This window comes from Kogia breviceps, chromosome 10 (genome assembly GCF_026419965.1).
Source record: "Kogia breviceps isolate mKogBre1 chromosome 10, mKogBre1 haplotype 1, whole genome shotgun sequence".
Classification (NCBI taxonomy): Eukaryota; Metazoa; Chordata; class Mammalia; order Artiodactyla; family Physeteridae; genus Kogia; species Kogia breviceps.
Window position 1 is genome coordinate 90,640,153 of NC_081319.1, and position 21,646 is coordinate 90,661,798.

Here is a 21,646-nt window from a genome sequence, read left to right on the forward strand (position 1 = left end):
CTTAGAAAATTCAAGGCACTTTTTTCTCCTTGCATACACGTCTCATTAATACTGTCCCTGATGATTATAGAAAGTATAAATCTCCACTAGGTGAATGTGTGCTATTCCCAGATTTGGGAGTGGGGGTGGGGCAGTCTTTCCTCTTAGCCCTTAGGGAGCTAACTTCTCCAGGTCACCCTTACTGTTGCTTTTCATTTACATGAATAACCACATTGGTCAGGGCACAAAACGGAGATTTTGGAACCACGTGAAGCTTTCTGTTTTTGAGGAAAAAATGGATACTTTTATATCTCGTAACTGGTAATGCCTTTCTCCACCAAAATATATTGATAATTTAACAGGCGTATTTGTTCTTTATCTGTGGGAAACAATTCTAGCCGCTAGTAACTCTGGGCGAGTGGAGGAGAAAGCAGCTTTAGGACCACAAAGTTAAAAAAAAGATCAGCCAGCAGGTTTCATCTGTAAGGAATTGTCCATGTTGCCCCTCCCCCCTTTTTAAAATTCAAGACAAAGGGCGCTTATTTAAATGGGGTAAACTCAGAAAATTCCTAGAAAGCATGTAGAGTTGACACATACTCAGCTGACAGCATCCTTTCAGGGTTAGGGCCTGCAAAATCTCCGCGAGAGGAACTTAGTAATTATTCCTCAATAAGACGGCATTTAACAGGCCTCTCTGAAACTCACTTGTTTCAAAGCTAAGGCAGATGGTGTAGTTTCTAGAAACCATAGGGCCCTTCCAATCTTAGGCTCTGGGCATAATAATGACAAAAGTCAAGATTTAGGGTTCAGTTCCAGCTGATTTTATTTCCTTCTCAAAAAAAGTTATTTACAGAAGGTATATATCAACAATCTGACAGGCAGTGAACTTGACATGATTAGCTGGCATGATTTTTTTCTTTTTTTTTCCCCCAAACATTGTTTTTTGTGGCCTTGAATTTTAAGACAAATATTCTACACGGCATATTGCACAGGATGGATGGCAAAAAAAAGTTTAAAAACAAAAACCCTTAACGGAACTGCCTTAAAAGGCAGACGTCCTAGTGCCTGTCATGTTATATTAAACATACATACACACAATCTTTTTGCTTATTATAATACAGACTTAAATGTACAAAGATGTTTTCCACTTTTTTCAATCTTTAAACACAACAGCTATAAACCTGAACACATATGCTATCATCATGCCATAAGACTAAAACAATTATATTTAGCGACAAGTAGAAAGGATTAAATAGTCAAATACAAGAATGAAAAACGCAGTACATAGTGTCGCGAACTCAAATCGGCATTTAGATAGATCCAGTGGTTTAAACGGCACGTTTTTGTTTATAAAAAAAGTGCAAAAAAGATGTGGTTTACAAGTTAAAGCTACAGGATCCCTTTTTGCTGTAAATGCCCCAGTTTTAAAGCCTCTGGAAAAAACAGTATTTTGCTTAAAAAATTTGTTTTTCTTAAAATCATACAGTGTTTGGCTAATTCTCCTCCCCCTTTTTATAGGACTGAGATCGAAGGATGGACACTGGTGGCAGGTTAAGGGATACTGTCACTTTAAGAAGCCTGCAGATTGAAGTGTAAACATGGAGAAATTAGGGGCTGATTTTTTTAAACTGTGAGATATTAACCAGCCGCCCTATTATAAAATCAGGAAATCCAAACAGCGATTTACACCGATTAACACCCCCTTTATATATTTTTTACAAAAATACACTGAGAAAATAATCAAACGTTTTCATCTCTCTTGTCTTTTTTTGTTTTTTTAAAAGTGTCAAAAGTCTACATTTAAATATAAAAAATTAAAAGTTAAAACTCTAGCCCTTCAGTGAAGGAGACGTAAAATGGCGTGGGTAACAACAACTACAAAAAAAAAAAAAAAAAAAAAGGAAAAAAGAAAGGAAGGAAGGAGTAAATAAGGAAGTTAAAAAGAAAAACAAAGCAAAAGAAAGAAAAAAGGGACAAAATAAGAAAAAAAAATGTTTGGCCAGTATAAATACGTCCACATATAAAATGGCATCTGATTACATTTACAAGGAAAAAAAAAGAAAAAAAAACGAGGATGGAGCATCGGTGAGGGAAAAAAACACGTCTTCTCATTTACACCTATAAGGAATAAACACATACACACTGAGAAAAATTTGGTCCTGAATTGTTTTTTAAAGTCCAGCACAGATTTGAGTTGCGTTTGAATCCTTTAAAGAGTTAAGAATGAAAAAAAGCTGGTGATAATTTCTGTCGTAGGAATCAAACATAGCGCCATCTATCTGCTTTTTATATTATCCTACACTATTTTAAAAACTGCTCAACAGTCTTATACAGAAATCTTTAAAAGATAGACAGGATAACATGCTATATTAACCCCACCAGTGAAATAATCCAACACCATCACGATTCCGATTAAGAGAAGCAAAAAACCTTTTTTTCCCCCCCACACCACTCGCCCTCCACTGCCCCGGTACCACATCAAACAGTCTCCTCTCCTCCGCGCCTGCGGGCCTTGAAGTCTCACCTCACTGATTTCAGAGATGCGGGAGGCGGAGGCCCAGGCGACGCCGCCACCTTCTCCCCAACGTGCAAATCCATTTCAGTTTTATTATTCGCCCCTTTCCAGTTCGTGTCTTTCTCCTCCCCGCCCCTCGCCCTGGCTGGTGTGGCTTTCCAACTAGGTTCTTGGGTCATTTCCGAGCGCCGGTCACTCAACATCTCCTCCTCCGGCTGCAGGGGCAAAAAAAAAAAAAAAAAAAAAGAAAAAGGAAAAAAAGTAGAGAAAAAAAAAAAAAAAAAACCCTCCAAAAACAAAACGGGAATTCACCAGCGTGGAGTCTCTCAGTCCCGGCGCTCGGGTCCATGCGACCCTCCAACATCTGCCGTCGGTCAAATTCGACTCCCCGGAGCCTTCTGTCTTCTTGGGGTGGGGGGTGTTGGCGAAGAAGGGTGGGGGCGGGGATGTTGAGAACAAAAACCCCCGGGGGAGCGCTGGATTTTTTTTTTTCTCCTCTCCGGATCAAAAAACAAAAATCAAATATAAAACACGAAGGGGGCGATGAGAGAGGAACGAGATTCCTTCAGTTTCTTAGAAAACTACCAACTCGGCTTCTGGCCGGGGGTGCAGACAAGTCCGGAAGCTCGCTGGAAGCGGTGCGGGGCGGGGAGGGGGTCTCTTCAAGCAAAGGGGAGGAAACTCGAAGTCGCTTTTTCGCCATCAACAACAACATCAAGAACAACAATAAAAGGTCGCCCCTGTCTACCTCCGCCTCCGCCGCGTCCCTCCGGCCGGGGAGGTGGGGGATGGGAGCGCGGGTCCCCAAACGCCGCCGCGCTGCTCTCCGACCACCGGGACGCGGCCCAAGCCGGCCCTGCTCACTTTTTTTTTTCCTTTTCCTTTTTCCTTTTTTTTTCCCTTTTCTCTTGCAACTCTTTTCTCTGTCCGCTTTTTTTTTCATTTTTTCTTTTTCCTCTCTGCCCCCCTCCCCCGCCCCTCTTCTCCCAGCCCGCGCGCCCTTCAGTAGGTGAAGACCAGGTTGGAGATGCTGGACTCCAGCCAGTCTCCCGAGATCATCTCGCTCACCTCGGGCGTGCAGTAGTCCGGGAACTCGAAGTGCGAGCCGGAGCCAGGCTCGAAGTTAAAATCCAGGTCCCGGTCCAGCGCCGAGGACGAGCTGAAGCTGCCCAGGGACATGCTCTCAAAGTTTGAGCTGGGGTTCAGGTCGAGCAGATCGTCTTCGAACTCGTCGTCCGAGGACGACGAGCCCGAGGAGGAGGAGGACGAGGAGGAGGAGGAGTGATGGGACGAGGCCGACGAGGACGCGTGCGAGGGCGCGCTGGACGGGGCGGGCGAGGCGGCGCGCAGGCTGGCGTAGCTACGGTGGTCGGCGGGCGAGCGGCCGGCAGCCGGCGACGAAGCGGCGCTGCTGCGGCCGCTCAGACTTGGCCCGTCGGGCGAGCAGCCGGCGCCCCCCTCCTCGTACAGGCCGAGGGGGTCGCTGGGGTCGGCGCCCGCGCCCACGCCGCCGACGGGCGAGGACGACGCGCCCAGGCCGCCGAACAGGTAGACGCGCTTCACCTTCTTCTCGGTCAGGTGCTTGCCCGGGGCCGCAAGGCCGGCGGAGGCCGAGGCCGCCGCAGAGGCCGAGGCGCCGGGAGTCCGCGTCTTGTACAGCGAGTGGTGGTCGGCGGCGGCGGCGGCGGCGCCCAGGGGCAACAGGGCGGCGGCCCCCGCCTGCTCGGCCGCGAAGGAGGAGGAGGAAGCGGCCGCCGCTTTCCCGCCGCCCCCGCCGCCGCCCGCCAGGATGAGCTTGGCGTGGGGCTTGCCGACCCCGCCGCCCGCCACTTTGGAGCCGCAGCTCTTTTTCTGCGCGGGTTTGGAGTTGGCGCCGCCGCCGCTCGCGCCGCCGCCTCCTCCCCCCGCGTTGCCGCTCCCGCCACCGCCGCCGCCCCCGCCGCTGCCACCGACCTTGTCGCCCTTCTCCCCCAGCTTGGAGGAGGAGGCGGCCGAGGAGCCGGAGTTGGCGTTGCCGGACTTCACCTTCTTCCTGGGCCGGTACTTGTAGTCGGGGTAGTCAGCCATGTGCTTGAGACGCAGCCGCTCCGCCTCCCGAATGAAAGGGATCTTGTCGCTGTCTTTGAGCAGTTTCCAGCGTTTGCCCAGCCGCTTGGAGATCTCGGCGTTGTGCATGTCGGGCGACTGCTCCATGATCTTGCGCCGCTCGATCTGCGACCACACCATGAAGGCGTTCATGGGCCTCTTGATGTGCCCGCTCGGCGTCTTGCACCAGCTCGGGTCGTCGGCCTTGCCGCCCGTGGAAGCGGTGGAGCCGGGAGTGGGGGAGGAGGCGATGCCCAGCTCGAGGCCGGCGCCCGAGTCCGAGCTCTCGCCGGCCAGCAGCGCTTCCGTGTTCTCGGCGTTGTTGGTTTGCTGCACCATGGCCCCGGCTCGGCGGGCGCCCACGCGCGCTCACACCCTTGCGGCGGCCGCGGCGCAATCGCCGGGCCCTCCCGGCTCCCGGGGCCAAGCGCACGCCGAGCTGGGGGACGCGCGCGGCTGCCGAGCGGGCGGCTCAACTCCCGGCCGGGGCGGAGGTGGGCGAAGAGAGAAAAGTCTCCAAAAGATGCGGGGCGGGAGTACTCCGCCTCTTGCAGAGGAGTTATAGTTCCCAGGCTGGAGAGTCTCTCTCCCTCTCTCTCTCTCTCGCTCTCTCTCTCTCTCTCTCTCTCTCTCGCTCTCTCTCGCTCTTCTCTCTCTCACCGCGCCGCAGTTTGCGCTGTCTCTCGGCTCTTGAGTCCTGGAGACCGTGCTAAAGTGGAGAGGAGTTTCTTGAATGCTGGTTGCTGAAGCTTCGAATGCAAGTTTCTCGCCGCCTCCCAGGCAAGTCTGGTTTTTTTTTTTTTTTTTTTTTCCTTCCCCTGAAGCAGTTGATTCCAGTTCACGAGCGCTCTCAGGAGCTCAGGAAAGCGACATAGTCTCTATCACTTAGTCCCTCTCCTACAATGCAAAGCAGAAAAGACTCTGGCTCCAGGACTCTCTGTGGGCGGAATCGGTACTAAGGAGTTTGTGCAATTATTTTGTTGCAAGGTAGGAAGCCAAAAAGCCTTCATGCAACAGACTGGCATGAATAAATGTATGTTTCCCCCTCTCTTCTGCAAGAAGGGAGCTGGTAATGGCAGAGTTCCTCCAATGCAGACTCTTAAAGAGCGTGCAAGAACTAGAGACCCGGGAGCGAAACAGGCCTCTTCCCCTCACACACTGTTTCCCTTGCTGCAGCTTAGAGCAGACCCCAATTCCGCCTCGCGTCTCTTTATCCTTTCCCAGTCTTGGCCGCGGCCAATCAGCCGCTGTAACCAACGCTTCCTCGAGCCAAGCCCCTCCCCCGGGCTTCCCATTGGCTTGGAACCCGATGCAATAATAATCTCCGCGTGCAATGAGAAGCTCCAAATCTGACCTCATTCCAATTTACAGAGCAAACTTTTTAAAAGGGCTAGAAGTACAGCTGAGATTTCTGCTGCCTCTTTTCCTTTTGCTGTGCGTGCCTGCGTGTGCGTGTGCGTGTGTGGTGTGTGAAGAGGATGTTAATGCATGAAATTATTAAGGGGAGAGACGGAAATGTATTCTAACCATTATGTTAGATAACAAGGGGCTTAGAAGGGGGGGAAGGGTGAAATACTGTAAATGGAAGCTCTCTGCTTAAAAGCCAAGTGATTATTTTTATTAGTTCTTTTCAGTATTGGAATAAAGAATCAGCCTCTAGTGCAAAATCTGTTCCTCGGCTCCTTCATAAAGCCAAGGATGTAAAAGGGGGAGGGAAAGCCATGACAATAAATCAATAGATATTGAAAATCATTAAGAAAGTGGTACTTAGACACCTGTCATCATAGTTATTTTAACAAGTCCAGGTACAGCACAGATGTTGAAGTATTGTGTAAATCCCTTCAGAGCTATTTTGGCGCTGTTTGTGGAAGGCAGAGAAGAGGAATTTTTGCAATAATTACTTGCTCTCTTAACCAAACAAGGGTTAACTATGGTCATTTAATGATTTAAACTTCCCTATAAATCCTGGATAGCCCAAACAGAGGAGCTTTCCACTGGAACACATTAGGCAGTGTTCCATAATTAACTCAATGGGAGAATTTCCGTAGAGTTTTGTGTAAGGTGATAATGGTGAGTAAAGGATGGGAATCAATTTTACTTTCTAAATATTTGTTTTTCACATTTTCAAAATTAAAGATAGCTTCACCATCCTTCTCCATCCTTCCCTCCCCCACACCCTCCTCCTCCTTTCCTATATATATATTTTTTTCTCCTATATGTTTGTTACTTCTATCGAATGGAACTAAAAGGCCAAGGCAAAGAGAAACTATAGAAGGCAGTGGTAACTGGTAGCAGAAGAGAATGGAAACTCTGGATTTATATTAGACCTGGCTGCTAGTCCTTCTTACTGGTCCTGTGACCCTGGGGATGTGACCAAGTCTCAGTTTTCCTCATCTGTGAGGTGGGAACACTAGGAACTACTTTATATAGGGTTGTTGTGAGGGTTCAATGAGCTTGATGTATAATAAGCCCTCAATGAATGCAATTATCCTTCCCTTGATAATTCAGATTCCAGAGACACTCCTTAAAGTAGAAGCAGCATGTTGTTCAAGAGGCTAAAATCGAGGATGGCCACCAATGTGAAAAAATAATTACAGGTCATGGATGTGAACCGTCCAAGGACCACAGTGGCACTTGTCATCCCAGTGATTTGAAAAGAAACTTCATGAGCATCGTGAAGAAGGCAGCAAAGAAAAGGTGCCGAGGTAGTCAGAATACATGTTAATTTGGCCACAAACGTTTGTTCCAAGGTATGAAGATTAAAATTCTAGTAAAAATTGGTCTTCCTTAACACCCTAATAGTAAACTGTTTTTCTACAGGCCAGTGATAAGTGGTTAGGTAGGGCTAACCCAGCACAATTAGGTCAGCTTTCGATTCGGATCAAACTACCGCTAGGCAGCAGATTTCTATTTATCTTGTCAAACTTTTGAAGTATGTAGGCTGGCAAGAGGCCCAGGTTGTCAGATTTAGAATTTTACTGGAAAGAACACCCTTTGGAGACATCTGACTGGATCTCTGAGGATCAACCACAAGCAAGAATGTTTTTGTGGGTAAAAGCAAATAATTTTTGACCAGTAGTTACCCAAGTTATATATATTTTTCCTTTAGAAGGAGAAACAAATCTTGGAAACAAACAAAAAACCTACAGGCATCTCTTTTGCATATAACAGAGTCGGGTGTGTCCTCACGCTTTTCATTTTCTTTAGTATTCCCACTACAACACACCCCTACATGTTATCAGTCTGACATAAAAATTACTCTAAGACGTCTATTATTTATAAAATCAATATTTTCACCAGAATAAAAAAAAGAAGAAATACTACGTTTATTTTGGGATTTGCACCAACTAGTGATTTGAGGGTATGGCTAGTTTGTGATATTTCAGTCAAGGTGAGTGAATAATTTAATCAATGTAATTGATTATATTTCCAAGGCCATTTATGAGTCTACCAGTGAATATGATCAGGGAAAAGTGGAAGTTAATCAAAGCAGTCAGAGTACTTTTGTTTATGTTTAAAGCGCACACGTGCATGCACACACACACACAAAAGCACACAGAGTTTTAAAAGTGTTTACTAAAAATAATATCCACTGGCCTATTTCTATTGTTAGATGTATTTTCTATACTTCAGCAAATCTAATGGATGTCTTTGAGACGTACCATAGTTAAATGCCATTAAGGGAGAAAAACTGCCAATGAAACTAACATCCCCATGGTTGTAAGACATCTGAGATGTTTAAAATGAAGAAGTTCTTAGAATGAAGAAATATATTAGTAATCTCTATTGACTATAAGATTATTATAGTATATATGAATGCTTAGACTTGTAGGTTTGTTCTTACGTGTTAGTAGTCCTCTTAAAATGTAAGAAAACATGTGACAAATGGCCTTTTATTAAAGTCATCTTTCTCACCAACTGAGTATGTGCACACTGGAATGTATTAGGCCTCTGAATACCAAATAATGAGATAAGATTTCTGTGTTCTCATTACCTAACTTCATATGCTTTGTAACCAGTTTTCCATTACTAACATTTTTCCCCAAATACCAGATATTTGGTGGCCCCTAGTAAATCAGTACTCAGTGTTCCCTCTGCTGGCTTTGCAGTACATAAAGTAATTCTTAATGCTACTCTTTAAGCCATATTAACAGTAAACCAAGATAAAAAATTTTGCAGAAAAATTCCTGTTTTAGAATAATAGACTAATTGTCTTTATTAGCCATGATGCTAGACATTCCATATTTTGAATTAAAGTCAATATTTTACTTAGTTTCCATTGAATAATGGAACTATTTGAGATGTAATGTAATATCTGCTAATTCATTTCTTTTCTTCTGCTCTCACACACCTACACAACATAAAATCTCACATCCATAAAATGGTATGGGGTATAGATGGAAGTAAGATTCTATCCTACTGCTAAATATATTTCTATAGTATAGAGGGAGGAAAAAAAAACCCTGAAGGGAAATTAGTTTAACAAATCTCTTGGATTTGAACTGATTTGCAAGATTTTGCCTTGCCTTGGTTGTAGAAATTGTGATTGTAGGACCTGGTCTGACCTGACAACTATTCAGTTCAAAGAACATAAAGAGGGGGGTGGGGAAACCTGTCTTTGTTACTTTAGCAGACAGGGAAGAAGCCTGAGAAATGTGATGTCATTGGCCTTTGCCAACTGAAAGGCCCCAGGCGTTTTGGTTCCACACCTCATGGAAAAGAACCCTCCATCCGAAGCTGATTTACTTCTCAATCAAGTAGACAAACATAACTTACACTTCATCTTTTTGGGCTGATGAAACTGTATTGGAACTGGACTTCCCGGGGAAGGGGTGGGGTTGTATTGAAAAACAATGTATGGAAGTAATTCTTATTTGCGAAATATCAAAATAGGATTTGAGGTAAAATGAAGTCCACGAATTATTTTTACTCTTAGAATAAACTAAGAGGTAAGAACCCTGCATTTCTAATAATTTTTACCATTTTCTCTCCCCTCCTAACCAGTGACTGGCACCTGGTAGGTGTATGTATGCACTTCATACCACCGCTAACTCACTTTTCCTTTCCTTTCAATTTTTTCAAGAGAACGAGCAAAAAATGAGTGTTTGCACCGGGCCACGTAGATGTGAAGCATGAATATGAGCTTGTGTCCCATTTCGCGAAGCAGAAGCAAGGCACACCCATCGGGAACCCGGGTTTGCTCTGCCACCAGCCGGCCCCCAATCCGGGGAGAAGCAGCCGCCAGGTGGCAGCGCTGAGCCTCTCTGCGCCCACGAGCAGACGTGGGAAAACGTGGGGACGGTCGGACTTCTTTCTTCTCCCCCTTCCTCCTCTCCCGAACCCCTATCATCCTCCACTGCTCTACCTTCTTTAGGTAGCAGTTTAAACGATCAGCGGTTAATAGGGTGTGTCGGTGAATTCTGATCTTTTTAAAATCATAAATCAGAGTTTAGGGCAACGAACCGCCGCCTCCTGTTCACTTGTCAGAAGCTCCCAGAGACTGGGGACGCGAAGGCTGGCTCCCGTTTAGATCTAGTAACTGAACCGGGAGATTATCAATTACCGTGTCAGTATCTTGCCGAAGCCGGAACGAGTTAGAAGGCTCTCTCCGAGGCGCGCCTTACTTAAGGACTCGGAAAGGCCGCCCCTCTTCCTCAAAAGATGGTTTCCCCCGGCCCGACGCCTCGCCGAGCGCCGCGACTCGGTGGCGCAGGCACCGCGCTCTTCCTGCCCTGAGCTCGGCGAGGATTCGGCGGGGATTAGCGGTGCTCAGTGTCGTTCCGCCGCGGCGGCTGAGCCTCGCCTGTCGATTACAGTTACAGGGAGGAAATAAATTGGAATCGACTCCGGCTGTGCTTTTTGGAGCAAAGTCTTTCCTACTGTAAACATGTTTCAGGCGATCCTGTCAGCAGCACTTTAACACCCGTCTTCCGTTAAGGGTTTACGACCGGGGAAGAAGCCGAAGAGACACACACACACACAACACACACACCCCCTAGCCCTCGCCAGCTCCTAGCCCTCCTTTGAAGTTGCAATTGGCCGCGCTAGCCGGGGTGGGGGGTGGGGGGGTCGTTTCCCGGGCGCTCGGCTCCTCCATCCCCCCACCCCACCCCCAAAGCCAGCTGGGCCCTCGGCCACCTTGCCCAGTTCCGTCCCTGACCGGAACTGACAGCCACTTGGCCCCTGATCTCCAGCGCGCCCACTGCCTTCGCTCTGGATGCCTGAACGCTTTGTGCGCGCTGTGCGTCTGGAACCCACGCTCCGGCTGGCATGCGACATTCGTACACGGGCTGGGCAGCCCCTCCCTGGTGCCGTTGAGCGTGCAGCTGTCTGGTCTCTTGCAGGAGGGCAGAGCAGGGTGTGTGCGCGGCGGGCGAGGGGAGGTTGACGATTGGTTGCACCCGACCCTTCAAGCGTCCCCAGCGACTTCGGAGGGGCCAGCGTGCCTCGGTGCCCTCCCTCGTGCGGGAAGGCGGAGTGGGGGTGGGGTGGAGTGGCGGTGCCAGGGCTCCATGGCCGGGGCGCACCGACGCCCCCAGTGCCTCGGCCCCGGGTCTCAGGTCTGGGAAGAGGCCGCTTCTGGCAGGTAAATTACTAGTAGAGGCTGCGCCTGAGTCGCAGTTACTTAGAAGCAGAGCGTTCTGGAGGAGGGGTTCGGCTCGCTTTGTCCCCCTTGGATTCGCGTGTCTCTGGCTTTCCACAGGCCACCGTGGCAGCCAGGCCCGGGAGCAGGCGTCCGGGAGGGGCTGCCGACACCATCCCCCCGCGGGGCTCCCCAAAACCGTCCCAGTGACCCCAGCACGCGGTGTGGATGGGAGCACAGCCAGTGGGATCCCCACCCCCCAACGCAGCAGCCAAGTCGAAGCAATTACAGTTGCAGCCCCACGAGGGAAGCGGCTGATTTCACTTATGGAAAAACGCTTCACCAAGAGCTAACCTCAGCTAACGTTAGCAAATGGGTTGACCTACAGTTGGAGGGTGTGCGAGGGCGGGCTGGGGCGGGCGCGTCTGCCAGGGAGGGAAACCCGCTGGGGAGTGGGCAGAGAGAAGCGAGGCGAAACGTCAGATAAGAGACCGAGAGGAAGAGTGGGGGGGAGGAAGAAAGGCGGTCGATTGCAGGGAGGGAGGGTGGGAGGCGCGGAGACTGCACGGGCCGCCAGGTGACGCGGGTCAGAGGAGAAGGGAGGCGGGCTCTTGGCGGGCGGCGGGCGCAGGACGCGCGGGCTCCGCCAGGCACCACATCTCCTTGCTCCCAGCCCTCCCCTCCCCGGGTCCCTCTCGGCCCGACATCACGTGTGGCACCGAGGGCGGCTCCTGGGGATGGGAGGGGTGGAGCGGAGCAGGGGCCAAAGAACTCCGTGCCCCACACCGCGCTGCACACCTGGCACCTGGGACTCGCCATCTGCTCCCAGCTCGCCGCCTTTTGGCCCAGGGCTGGAGACTTGGAGAGACGTAAGGATAGTGCCTGGGGAGAAGATGACTTCGAGTCAACCGAGGCAATGAACTCAGTCCGTCAATGTTTATGGTGCCCCTACTGTGTGCCGAGTGTCCCCTCCAGCTGCTGGGCTCAGGCACGCACCATCTGTTCCGTTGCGTATGTTGTACACTGTATAATAAATTCACAATTCGAGCGATTATCTGTAAGGAAATTCGCCGTGCCAGGGAGGACGGTTGAGGCGGTTTGGGGGTCTGGAGAGGTGATGAGTCTGGCAGAGTAAGGTATGAGAGTTCTGTGATTTTCCTCTGCTTTTTTTAAAAAAATATTATTTGTTTATTATCTTCTGTTGCATTGGGTTTTTGTTGCTGCGCATGGGGTTTCTCTAGTTGCGGCGAGTGGGGGCTACTCTTCGTGCAGTGCACGGGCTTCTCATTGTGGTGGCTTCTCTTGTTGTGGAGCACGGGCTCTAGGTGCGTGGGCTTCATTATTTGCGGCACGTGGGCTCAGTAGTTGTGGTTCATAGGCTCTAGAGCACAGGCTCAGTAGTTGTGGCGCACGGGCTTAGTTGCTCCGCGGCATGTGGGATCTTCCTGGACCAGGGCTCGAACCTGTGTCCCCTGCATTGGCAGGCGGATTCTTAACCACTGCGCCACCACTGAAGTCCCTCTGCTTTCTTAAGTATTAGTGATCCCCCTCCCCGTGCTTCCTGTCCCACATTATCAGAGCACGGAGATCAAAATAACAATTTTAAAATAATAATTTAGTGACACTTAATCTGGGCTAGAAGGGTCCCCAAGTAACTGAAACCTAGTCCATAAACGCTCAAACTTAACTCATTAATTTCACAAATATCACACCCAAACACTGCCTTTATCAGAACCAGTGTTTTGTAATGTAACTTTACAACCCTGAGAGAAAATTTGTAGATAATATAACCTACTATAATTATATATATATATTTATATATATATATTTATATATATATATATATATTTTTTTGCGGTTGGCGGGCCTCTCACTGTTGTGGCCTCTTGCGTTGCGGAGCACAGGATCCAGATGCGCAGGCTCAGCGGCCATGGCTCACGGGCCCAGCTGCTCCGCGGCACGCGGGATCCTCCCGGACCGGGGCACGAACCCGCGTCCCCTGCATCGGCAGGCGGACTCTCAACCACTGCGCCACCAGGGAAGCCCCTAATATATTTTTTGAATCAACATAATGCTCAAACTACAATATAAAGGAGAAATGGCCACAAAATTTATAATACAATAATATACATTTCAAATGTGCATGCCCAGGCTGTATTTCACTAGAACATCCAAAATGTTGTCTAAAAAGTTCCAAAATTCTCCCTAGGGAGTACTGTCCAGATGTGAATTATGAATTAAGGGTGCCAGGCAAGTACTAAGGAATGGGAATGCTATTGATATATCAAAGTCTTAAATTCACAGTGGATATTGTGGATTCTTGTAATAAATCAGCCTTCTGGTATTTATGCCTTTCGTGGATCTTACTCCATCGACTCAGGATTTGGTCACATGACTTGTTTTGACCAATGGGGCATTAGCAAGTGTGACCCGTGCAGAGGCTTGATAAGTGCCTGCACTTTGGGGTTTGGCCACTTGAAATCCAAAGAGCATTGTGTTGTGAAGAAGCTAGTCTGACTTATGAGAGGATAAAAGGCCCTATGGGGAGACAGGGATGCCTCGCCAGCGCTAGTGTCCCAGGCTTGTGACTGAGGCTATCTTGGACTTCAGTAGGATTGTCAGATGACTACAGCCACATGAGTGATCCCAGATGAGTCCAGTAGAAGAATCCCTACATTGACAACGCACAGAATTATGAGAACAATACATCGTTGTTTTAAATCACTATGTCTTGGGTGGCTTGTTATGCAGTAAGAGAGGACAGAGTAGTAGTAATTACAATACCATGTGATAGATGCTAAAATACAAATCTACCCAGAAGATTATCTTTCTTTAGTGATTCCAGATCTTCCTTATGAGTTCAATCAATGCATTCATTAATGCCCATGGTGGATATAGGGGTTAGCTGGACTTGAATAACCTAGCTAGCTTATCTATTCTCATTTCAAGTTGTGCTCCTTTGCCATTTCCCAGATTTTCCTGAAATTCTTTCTCCTCTCAGGAGACCTGCTGCCACCAGCACTGCTATTTGTCTGTCATCTCTGTCACTCCTGCTGTCTGTGGCCTTTCCTGGCTACTGTGTTTCTCTCCATTTTTTTTTTTTTTGTTCTTTTTCCTTCTTCCTGGTCTCACTTTTCATTTTCTGCTATTGCTTCATTTATTTACTTATGATCAGTAAACAGACCAACCATAATAAGCCTTCAGTTATTTGATTCTTTAGCTTATCTTGGCTTTTTAGTCATTGCTCCTGCTTGTAAATTTATTTCAGTCAATTGTTGGAGGTGGGATGAGTATCAACTCTCTAGACTATGGGAAAGTGTAGTGGTCACATACAGGGTGTGATTCCAATGCCATGGGATGGGGTACTAGTCAGGGTTCTCCAGAGAAACAGAACTTATATATATATATATATATATATATATATATATATATATATATATACCATATGTATATAGTGTATATGTATAGCCATATATACATAGTATATATGGCTGACAACTCTCAAGATTTAAAAGCCACAGGTGTGGTTTTAGTCCAAAGGCCAAGAGACTCGAGACCCCAGGAAGAGCTGATGTTTCAGCTGGAGTCTTAACACAGGAAAAAAGCCAGTGTGCCAGTGTGCAGGCAGTCAGGCAGGGGGAATTCTCTCTTACTTGGGGGAGAGTCAGTTTTTTTGTCATCTTCAGGCCTTCCTTCGACCAACTGGTTGAGGCCCACCCACGTTAGGGAAAAGCTTCAAGGAAACCTTCACAAAAACTCCTTCACAAAAACACTCAGAACAACGTTTGACCAAATGTTCTGGGTACCTCATGACTTAGTAAAGTTGACACATAAAATTAACCATCACAGACAGTTACCGATAGGCCTGCTTAGAGAATTGACTACTCAAAGATGGCCTTCAAGTATAGGTCGAATAAGTAGCCACCCAAGAAGGTGTTCTGATGGAAAATGGGGAGATCTTTAATCCTCCCTTCTGACATCTTAACCTTTCCCCCCACCGACCAATAAATAACAGCAAAGCTCATCCCTTTAGGTTATAATATATATTTTTCTAATTAAAATGCAGATTATCCAAGAAGGTGTTGCATTGAGCTACTATTAAGCAATAACAGCTTACAGTACAGTTCTTTATAATAGCTTTTCTAGTAGGTTCAAGTAGGTTTTAACATGAGTGGGAGGGGTTGAGGAAAGGGTAAAAGAGAAGATCACTTTCAAAAGGGAAGGTTTAAATGCAGTGCTCTCGGCTACAGGGTATGGTATGATGGATGAGAAAAGGAAAAACTAAAGGTTAAAATTTGCTGCCCCCTTTAAACATATAGCTTTAATTTCCTGAGACTGGAAAGTCCCTGATGTTAATATGTACAAAAGGATCACTAAAATTTCTTCAAGTTTAAGGTATGGTATAGCTTAGCGCAGAATAGATATAGTTTTTCCTTTCATGTATATGCCGCAAAGGTAAAATGGAAAAGAAAAAAAAAGACTCCGAAGGAAACTGCATACCTTGTAACTAAAAGGTATCCTTCACTAACTTTCCCTTAGAAATAATTTTATTATAACCATTGCCTATAATATCTAGTAGTCCAAACAACAGTTTCTAGAATATTCGAATTTGGGGGATTTTAAAAAAAAAAACAGTAATCTGAGAAAATGCCGTGTCTTTGTGTTAGTTTAGGTATTCCTTACTGTATTTGCCTTTATAGGATGGACTATGCCGAGATGTAGATGTGTCCTGAAAACTCAATGACTCGACACATTAAAGTTCTTTCTTACTGATGCAAAGTCCACCGTGAGCCTAGCAACTTTCCAAAGTGGCTCCCTTTCCCAGCAGTGGCTCAGAGAACCAGGCCGAATGGCTCTATATCTAAACATGTGACCTTCCTGGTTGTCATGAAAGGGAGAGTGTAGAGAACTCTTCCTCATGTTTAAATGCCTCTTTTTTTTTTTTAACATCTTTATTGGAGTACAATTGCTTTACAATGGTGTGTTCGTTTCTGCTTTATAACAAAGTGAATCAGTTATACATATACACATGTTCCCATATCTCTTCCCTCTTGCATCTCCCTCCCTCCCACCCTCCATATCCCACCCCTCTAGGTGGTCACAAAGCACCGAGCTGATCTCCCTGTGCCATGCGACTGCTTCCCACTAGCTATCCACCCTACGTTTGGTAGTGTATATATGTCCATGCCACTCTCTCACCTCGTCACAGCTTACCCTTCCCCCTCCCCATATCCTCAAGGCCATGCTCTAGTAGGTCTGTGTTTTATTCCCGTCCTACCCCTGGGCTCTTCATGACATTTTTTTTTCTTAGATTCCATATATATGTGTTAGCCTACGGTATTTGTTTTTCTCCTTCTGAGTTACTTCACTCTGTATGACAGACTCTAGGTCCATCCACCTAACTACAAATAACTCAGTTTTGTTTCTTTTTATGGCTGAGTAATATTCCATTGTATATATGTGCCACATCTTCTTTATCCATTCATCTGTCGATGGACACTTAGGTTGCTTCCATGTCCTGGCTATAGTAAATAGAGCTGCAGTGAACATTGTGGTACATGACTCTTTTTGAATTATGGTTTTCTCAGGGTATACGCCCAGTAGTGGAATTGCGGGGTCGTATGGTAGTTCTATTTGTAGTTTTTTAAGGAACCTCCATACTGTTCTCCATAGTGGCTGTATCAATTCACATTCCCACCAGCAGTGCAAGAGGGTTCCCTTTTCTCCACACCCTCTCCAGCTAAATGCCTCTTCTTGAAAGCAACACATTTCATTTATGCTCATAGTCCATTGGACATAACTGGACACATAGCCCTACCTGAAGGCTCGGAAATATATCTGTCTTCTCAGCCCCAGGAAAGAGGAAAAATGGGTATGAGTGAACACTAGAAATCTGTTCCACGTTATTTTGGAATTGACATACCTCATCTAAATTTGCTATAAAGTAGATTTATTGTAAGTGAATCTCATTCTCCTTTCAGCTGCAATTTAAAAATCAAAATCACACTCTACCAGGAAAAAGTTGTATCTGGACTAATATTTTAGGATATTTTTCTTTGGTTTTTATTTAAGCCACATTAAGATTAAAAAAATTATTAAAGACATGAACATTTCTGTTTCTGAGTATGATGTGGTAGTAGCAGAAAGTGATCACAACTAGAACAAAAGAAATTACAAAGTCATATTTTTAAAAAATATTGGAGAGAAGAATATAAGATTAGAAGAAATACATTTTAGGGAGAGAGGAGGCTAAGGCTGCTGGGCATTTTCTTGCCTGGGAGCATCTGCTGTGTCTGGTCATAGGCTGTCATAGTAAAGGAAAGGGGAAAAACAAAATTTTTTCTATCCATGTTGATTGGCATGGGCAAACTGGAATCTACAGGACCATCAAATAGCCATTTTCTCCCAGAGAATATTTGCTGAGTGCTAGGGCAGTATAGGACAGGCAAATCTAATTGTTAGTGATAGAACTTAGAAGACACTAAGGACACTATCTGTCCATGAGGAGTTGACTGGACATGGCCATGAAAAAACCTTATAGAATACTTGAAATATTCACTGCATTTATCTGAGTAATGTTCGAATGGATGTGTACATGTGTAAAAATGAATTGAGCAGTTCACTGAAGATCAGTGCTGTTTATGCCTTTAGTGTCCATATGCCTCAATTAAAAAGATAAAAACAATCAGAAAAAGTCAAAGGTTATTTAAAGAAAACCTGCTTTTCAATACTTTAAAGCAGGAGTCAGCAGACATCATTTGTAAAGGGTCAGACAGCAGATATTTTAGGCTTGAAGGCCGTATTCTCTATCACAGCTACTTAACTCTGTTGCTGTAGTACAAAAGCAGATATAGACAATATATAAACAAGTGACCATGGCTGTGTTCTAATAAATTTTATTTACAAAAATAGGTGGCAGGCAAGATTTGGCCTGCCAGCCATAGTTTACGGACTCCTGCTTTAAAACGTTAGCAATGATCTAACCCTATAGTTAAAATAAGTCACAAAATACAGTTCCTGCTCTGTAATTTGAAGTAATTGTAGTAAGGTTTCTTCTAGCCCAAGTACAGTATGATTTGTTTTGAAGTACTGGAAGTAGGGTGCGTATTTTTGTTTGTTTTTATAAAAACAAAAAGGAGTGTCAGTAATCACACCAAAATAGTTGTAAAATATCTCTCTCACCTTTCTCTTTTTCTTTACCTTCTCCCTTCTCCCGTACTGAATCAGGAATGAATTTTCATTCAACATTAATTCAACAAAAACTTCTGAGACACTTATACTCTGTCAGGAACCAGTATGTAGTGGAAATCGAATTAGATATGGTTCCTAACCTCAAGAAACTGTCTGATCAGAGAGTCAGAAATGAGGTGAATACACACAGAAATAAGTATGTAAGCACTGTAAAGAAAAATTAAGCATGTGAGAAGGAAGAGTAGAGCATAATTTAAAGATGGAGTTGGTCAGGGCAGACTTGTCTAAGGTTGAGTCGTTAAGTATGAGACCAAAAGAATGAATGAATAGAAGTTGTCCAGGTTAAGAATGGTGAGGAATGTGGGGGAGGCAGGGAGACCACACCAGGTAGAGGAAACGAAATGGGCCAAGGCAGGAGAAAGGAAAGCTTGGTACATGAACCTGTGTAACTAGCACATAATGAGCAAGGAAAAAAGTGGCACAGAAGAAAAGGAGTAGTGGGTAGGATCCAGACCATGCAGGGTACTGGGTTATATTAAGGAGTTTAGATTTTATTCTAAATGCAATAGGAAGTCATGGATTGATTTTAAATAAGTGAATGGCATGACCTGATTAACATTTTAAAAACTTCATTCTATTCTTGTTTTTATTTCCTTTGCTTTAGGAGACAGATCTAAAACTATTGCTACAATTTATGCCAAAGAGTGTTGTGCCTATGTTTTCCTCCAGGGGTTTTATGCTTTCCAGTCTTACATTTAGATCTTTAATCCATTTTGAGTTTATTTTTGTGTATGAGGTTAGAGAATGTACATGTAGCTGTCCAGTTTTCCCAGCACCACTAATTGAAGAGACTGTCTTTTCTCCATTATATATTCTTGCCTCCCTTGTTGAAGATTAATTGACCATAAGTGCTTGGGTTTCCTTCTGGGCTCTCTATCCTGTTCTGTTGGTCTATGTGTCTGTTTCTCTACCAGTATCATACTGTTTGATTACTGTAGCTTTGTAGTGTAATCTGAAGCCATGGAGTGGGAGCAGGATTCCTCCAACCCTGTTCTTTCTTGATATTGTTTTGGCTATTTGAGGTCTTTTGTGTTTCCATACTAATTTTAAAATTATTTGTTCTACTTTTGTGAAAAGTGCCATTGGTATTTTGACAGGGATTCCACTGAATCTGTAGGTTGCCTTAGGTAGTATGGTCATTTTAACAATATTAATTCTTCCAATCCAATAACAAGGTATATCTTTCCATCTGTTTGTGTCATCTTAAATTTCTTTAATCAGTGTCTTATAGTTTTTGGAGTACAGGTCTTTTACCTCCTTAGGTTTACTCCTAGGTATTTTATTCTTTTTAGTGTGATGGTAAATGGGATTGTTTCCTTAATTTCTCTTTCTGATAGTTCATTGTTAGTGTATAGAAATGCAACAGATTTCTGTATATTTTGTATTCTGCAACTTTACTGAATTCATTGATGAGCTCTAGTAGTTTTCTGGTAGCATCTTTAGGATTTTCTATGTATAATATCATGTCTGCAAACAGTGACAGTTTTACTTCTTTCATTCAAATTTTGATTCCCTTTATTTCTTGTCTGATTGCTGTGGCGAAGACTTCCAATGCAATGTTCAATAAAAGTGGCAAAGGAAACCACTGACAAAATGAAAAGACAACCTACTGAATAGAATATATTTGTAAATGATTTGACCAATAAGAGGTTAATATCCAAAATATACAAACAGCTCATACTGCTCAACATCCGAAGAACAAATAACCCAATTAAAAATGGGCAGAAGATCTGAATAGACATTTTTCCAAAGAAGACTTACAGATGGGCAACAGGCACATGAAAATATGCTCAACATCACTTATTATTAGAGAAATGCAAATCAGAACTATAATGAGGTATCTCCTCACACTGGTCAGAATGGCCATCATCAAAAAGTCTACAAATAATAAATGTTGGAGAGGGTGCAGAGAAAAGGGAATCCTCGTACACTGTTGGTGGGAATGTAAATTTGTGTAGTCACTGTGGAAAACAGTATGGTGTTTTCTCAAAAAACTAAAAATAGAACTACCATATGACCCAGAAATTTCACTCCTGAAAAAAACAAAAACACTAATTTGAAAAAATATATGCACCCCAATATTCATAGGAGCATTATTTACAATTGCCAAGATATGGAAGCAGTCTAAGTGTCCATCAACAGATGAATGGATGAAGAAGATGTGGTGTGTACACACACACACACACACACACACACACACACACACACACACACAGAGGAATACTACTCGGCCATGAAAAAGAGCGAAATTTTGCCATTTGCAACAACATGGATGGTCTTTGAGGGTATTATGCTAAGTGAAATAAATCAGACAGAGAAAGACAAATACTGTATGATATCACTTATATGTGGAATATTAAAAATACAACAAAATAGTGAAGATACCACAAAAGAAGCAGAGTCACAGATATAGAGAACAAACTAGTAGTTACCAGTGGGGAGAGGAAAGGAGGTGCAATATAGGGGTAGGATATTAAAAGGTACAAACTGTTATGTATAAAATAAGCTACAAGAATATATTATGCAGCTCTGGGAATATAGCCAGTATTTTATAATAACTATAAAATGAAGTATAACCTTTAAAGATTGTGAATCACTATATTGTACGCTCTAACTTATTGTGTATAATATTGTGTACATCAACTATAACTCAACTTTAAAAAAACTTCACTGTAATCACTCTGTGGAAAATTCATGGGGAGGGCAATAAGATAGCAGGGAGAATCTTTAGAAGACAACAGTGGTAACCCAGTCTAGAGATGATGGTGGTTTGGGTAGCAACAAAGGAGAGAAGTGAATGGTTTGGGGTACATTTTGGAGGTAAAATTGATAGAACTTAGTGGTGGGCTCTTTTATGGAGATGAGGGAGAAAATGATTTGAGAGTAGTAGGGAAGTACAAAATAATCATTAGGAAAATGATCAAGTGAGTTTACTGGAGATACATATTTAGGTTGCCAAGCAGTGTTTAGGTTGGGGATGTTGATTTTTTATTGATACCAATCAGTTCAGTTGTGTGTTTTCTCCTGTTTGAGCATGAGAACAAAAAGATAGATGATTGGGTTCATCTAGGGTTGGGGTTTGGTGTGTTTGACAGAGGACAAAGAAGCATGGGGATTACTATAGTGTTTACAAAGGAGTTATTATACTGAGGGACTGTAAGTATCTAAATAAATAGAGAAGTAGGGACTTCCCTGGTGGTCCAGTGGTAAAGAATCTGCCTTCCAATGCAGGG

General features: G+C 44.6%; 1 protein-coding gene across 1 annotated transcript; it reads right to left on the minus strand.

Annotated features, from left to right (window-relative positions):
• Positions 1-786: 786 nt before the first annotated feature.
• SOX4 (SRY-box transcription factor 4) lies at positions 787-5,773 on the minus strand. The gene has a single exon (XM_059077876.2). It carries the CDS (start codon positions 4,916-4,918, stop codon positions 3,497-3,499), a length of 1,422 nt encoding a protein of 473 aa, XP_058933859.1. The 5' UTR covers positions 4,919-5,773; the 3' UTR covers positions 787-3,496.
• Between the last annotated feature and the right edge of the window lie 15,873 nt (positions 5,774-21,646).

Coding starts and splice junctions, on each gene's coding strand:
- SOX4 (XM_059077876.2), bottom strand. CDS start 4,918: ATGGTGCAGCAAACCAACAACGCCGAGAACACGGAAGCGCTGCTGGCC.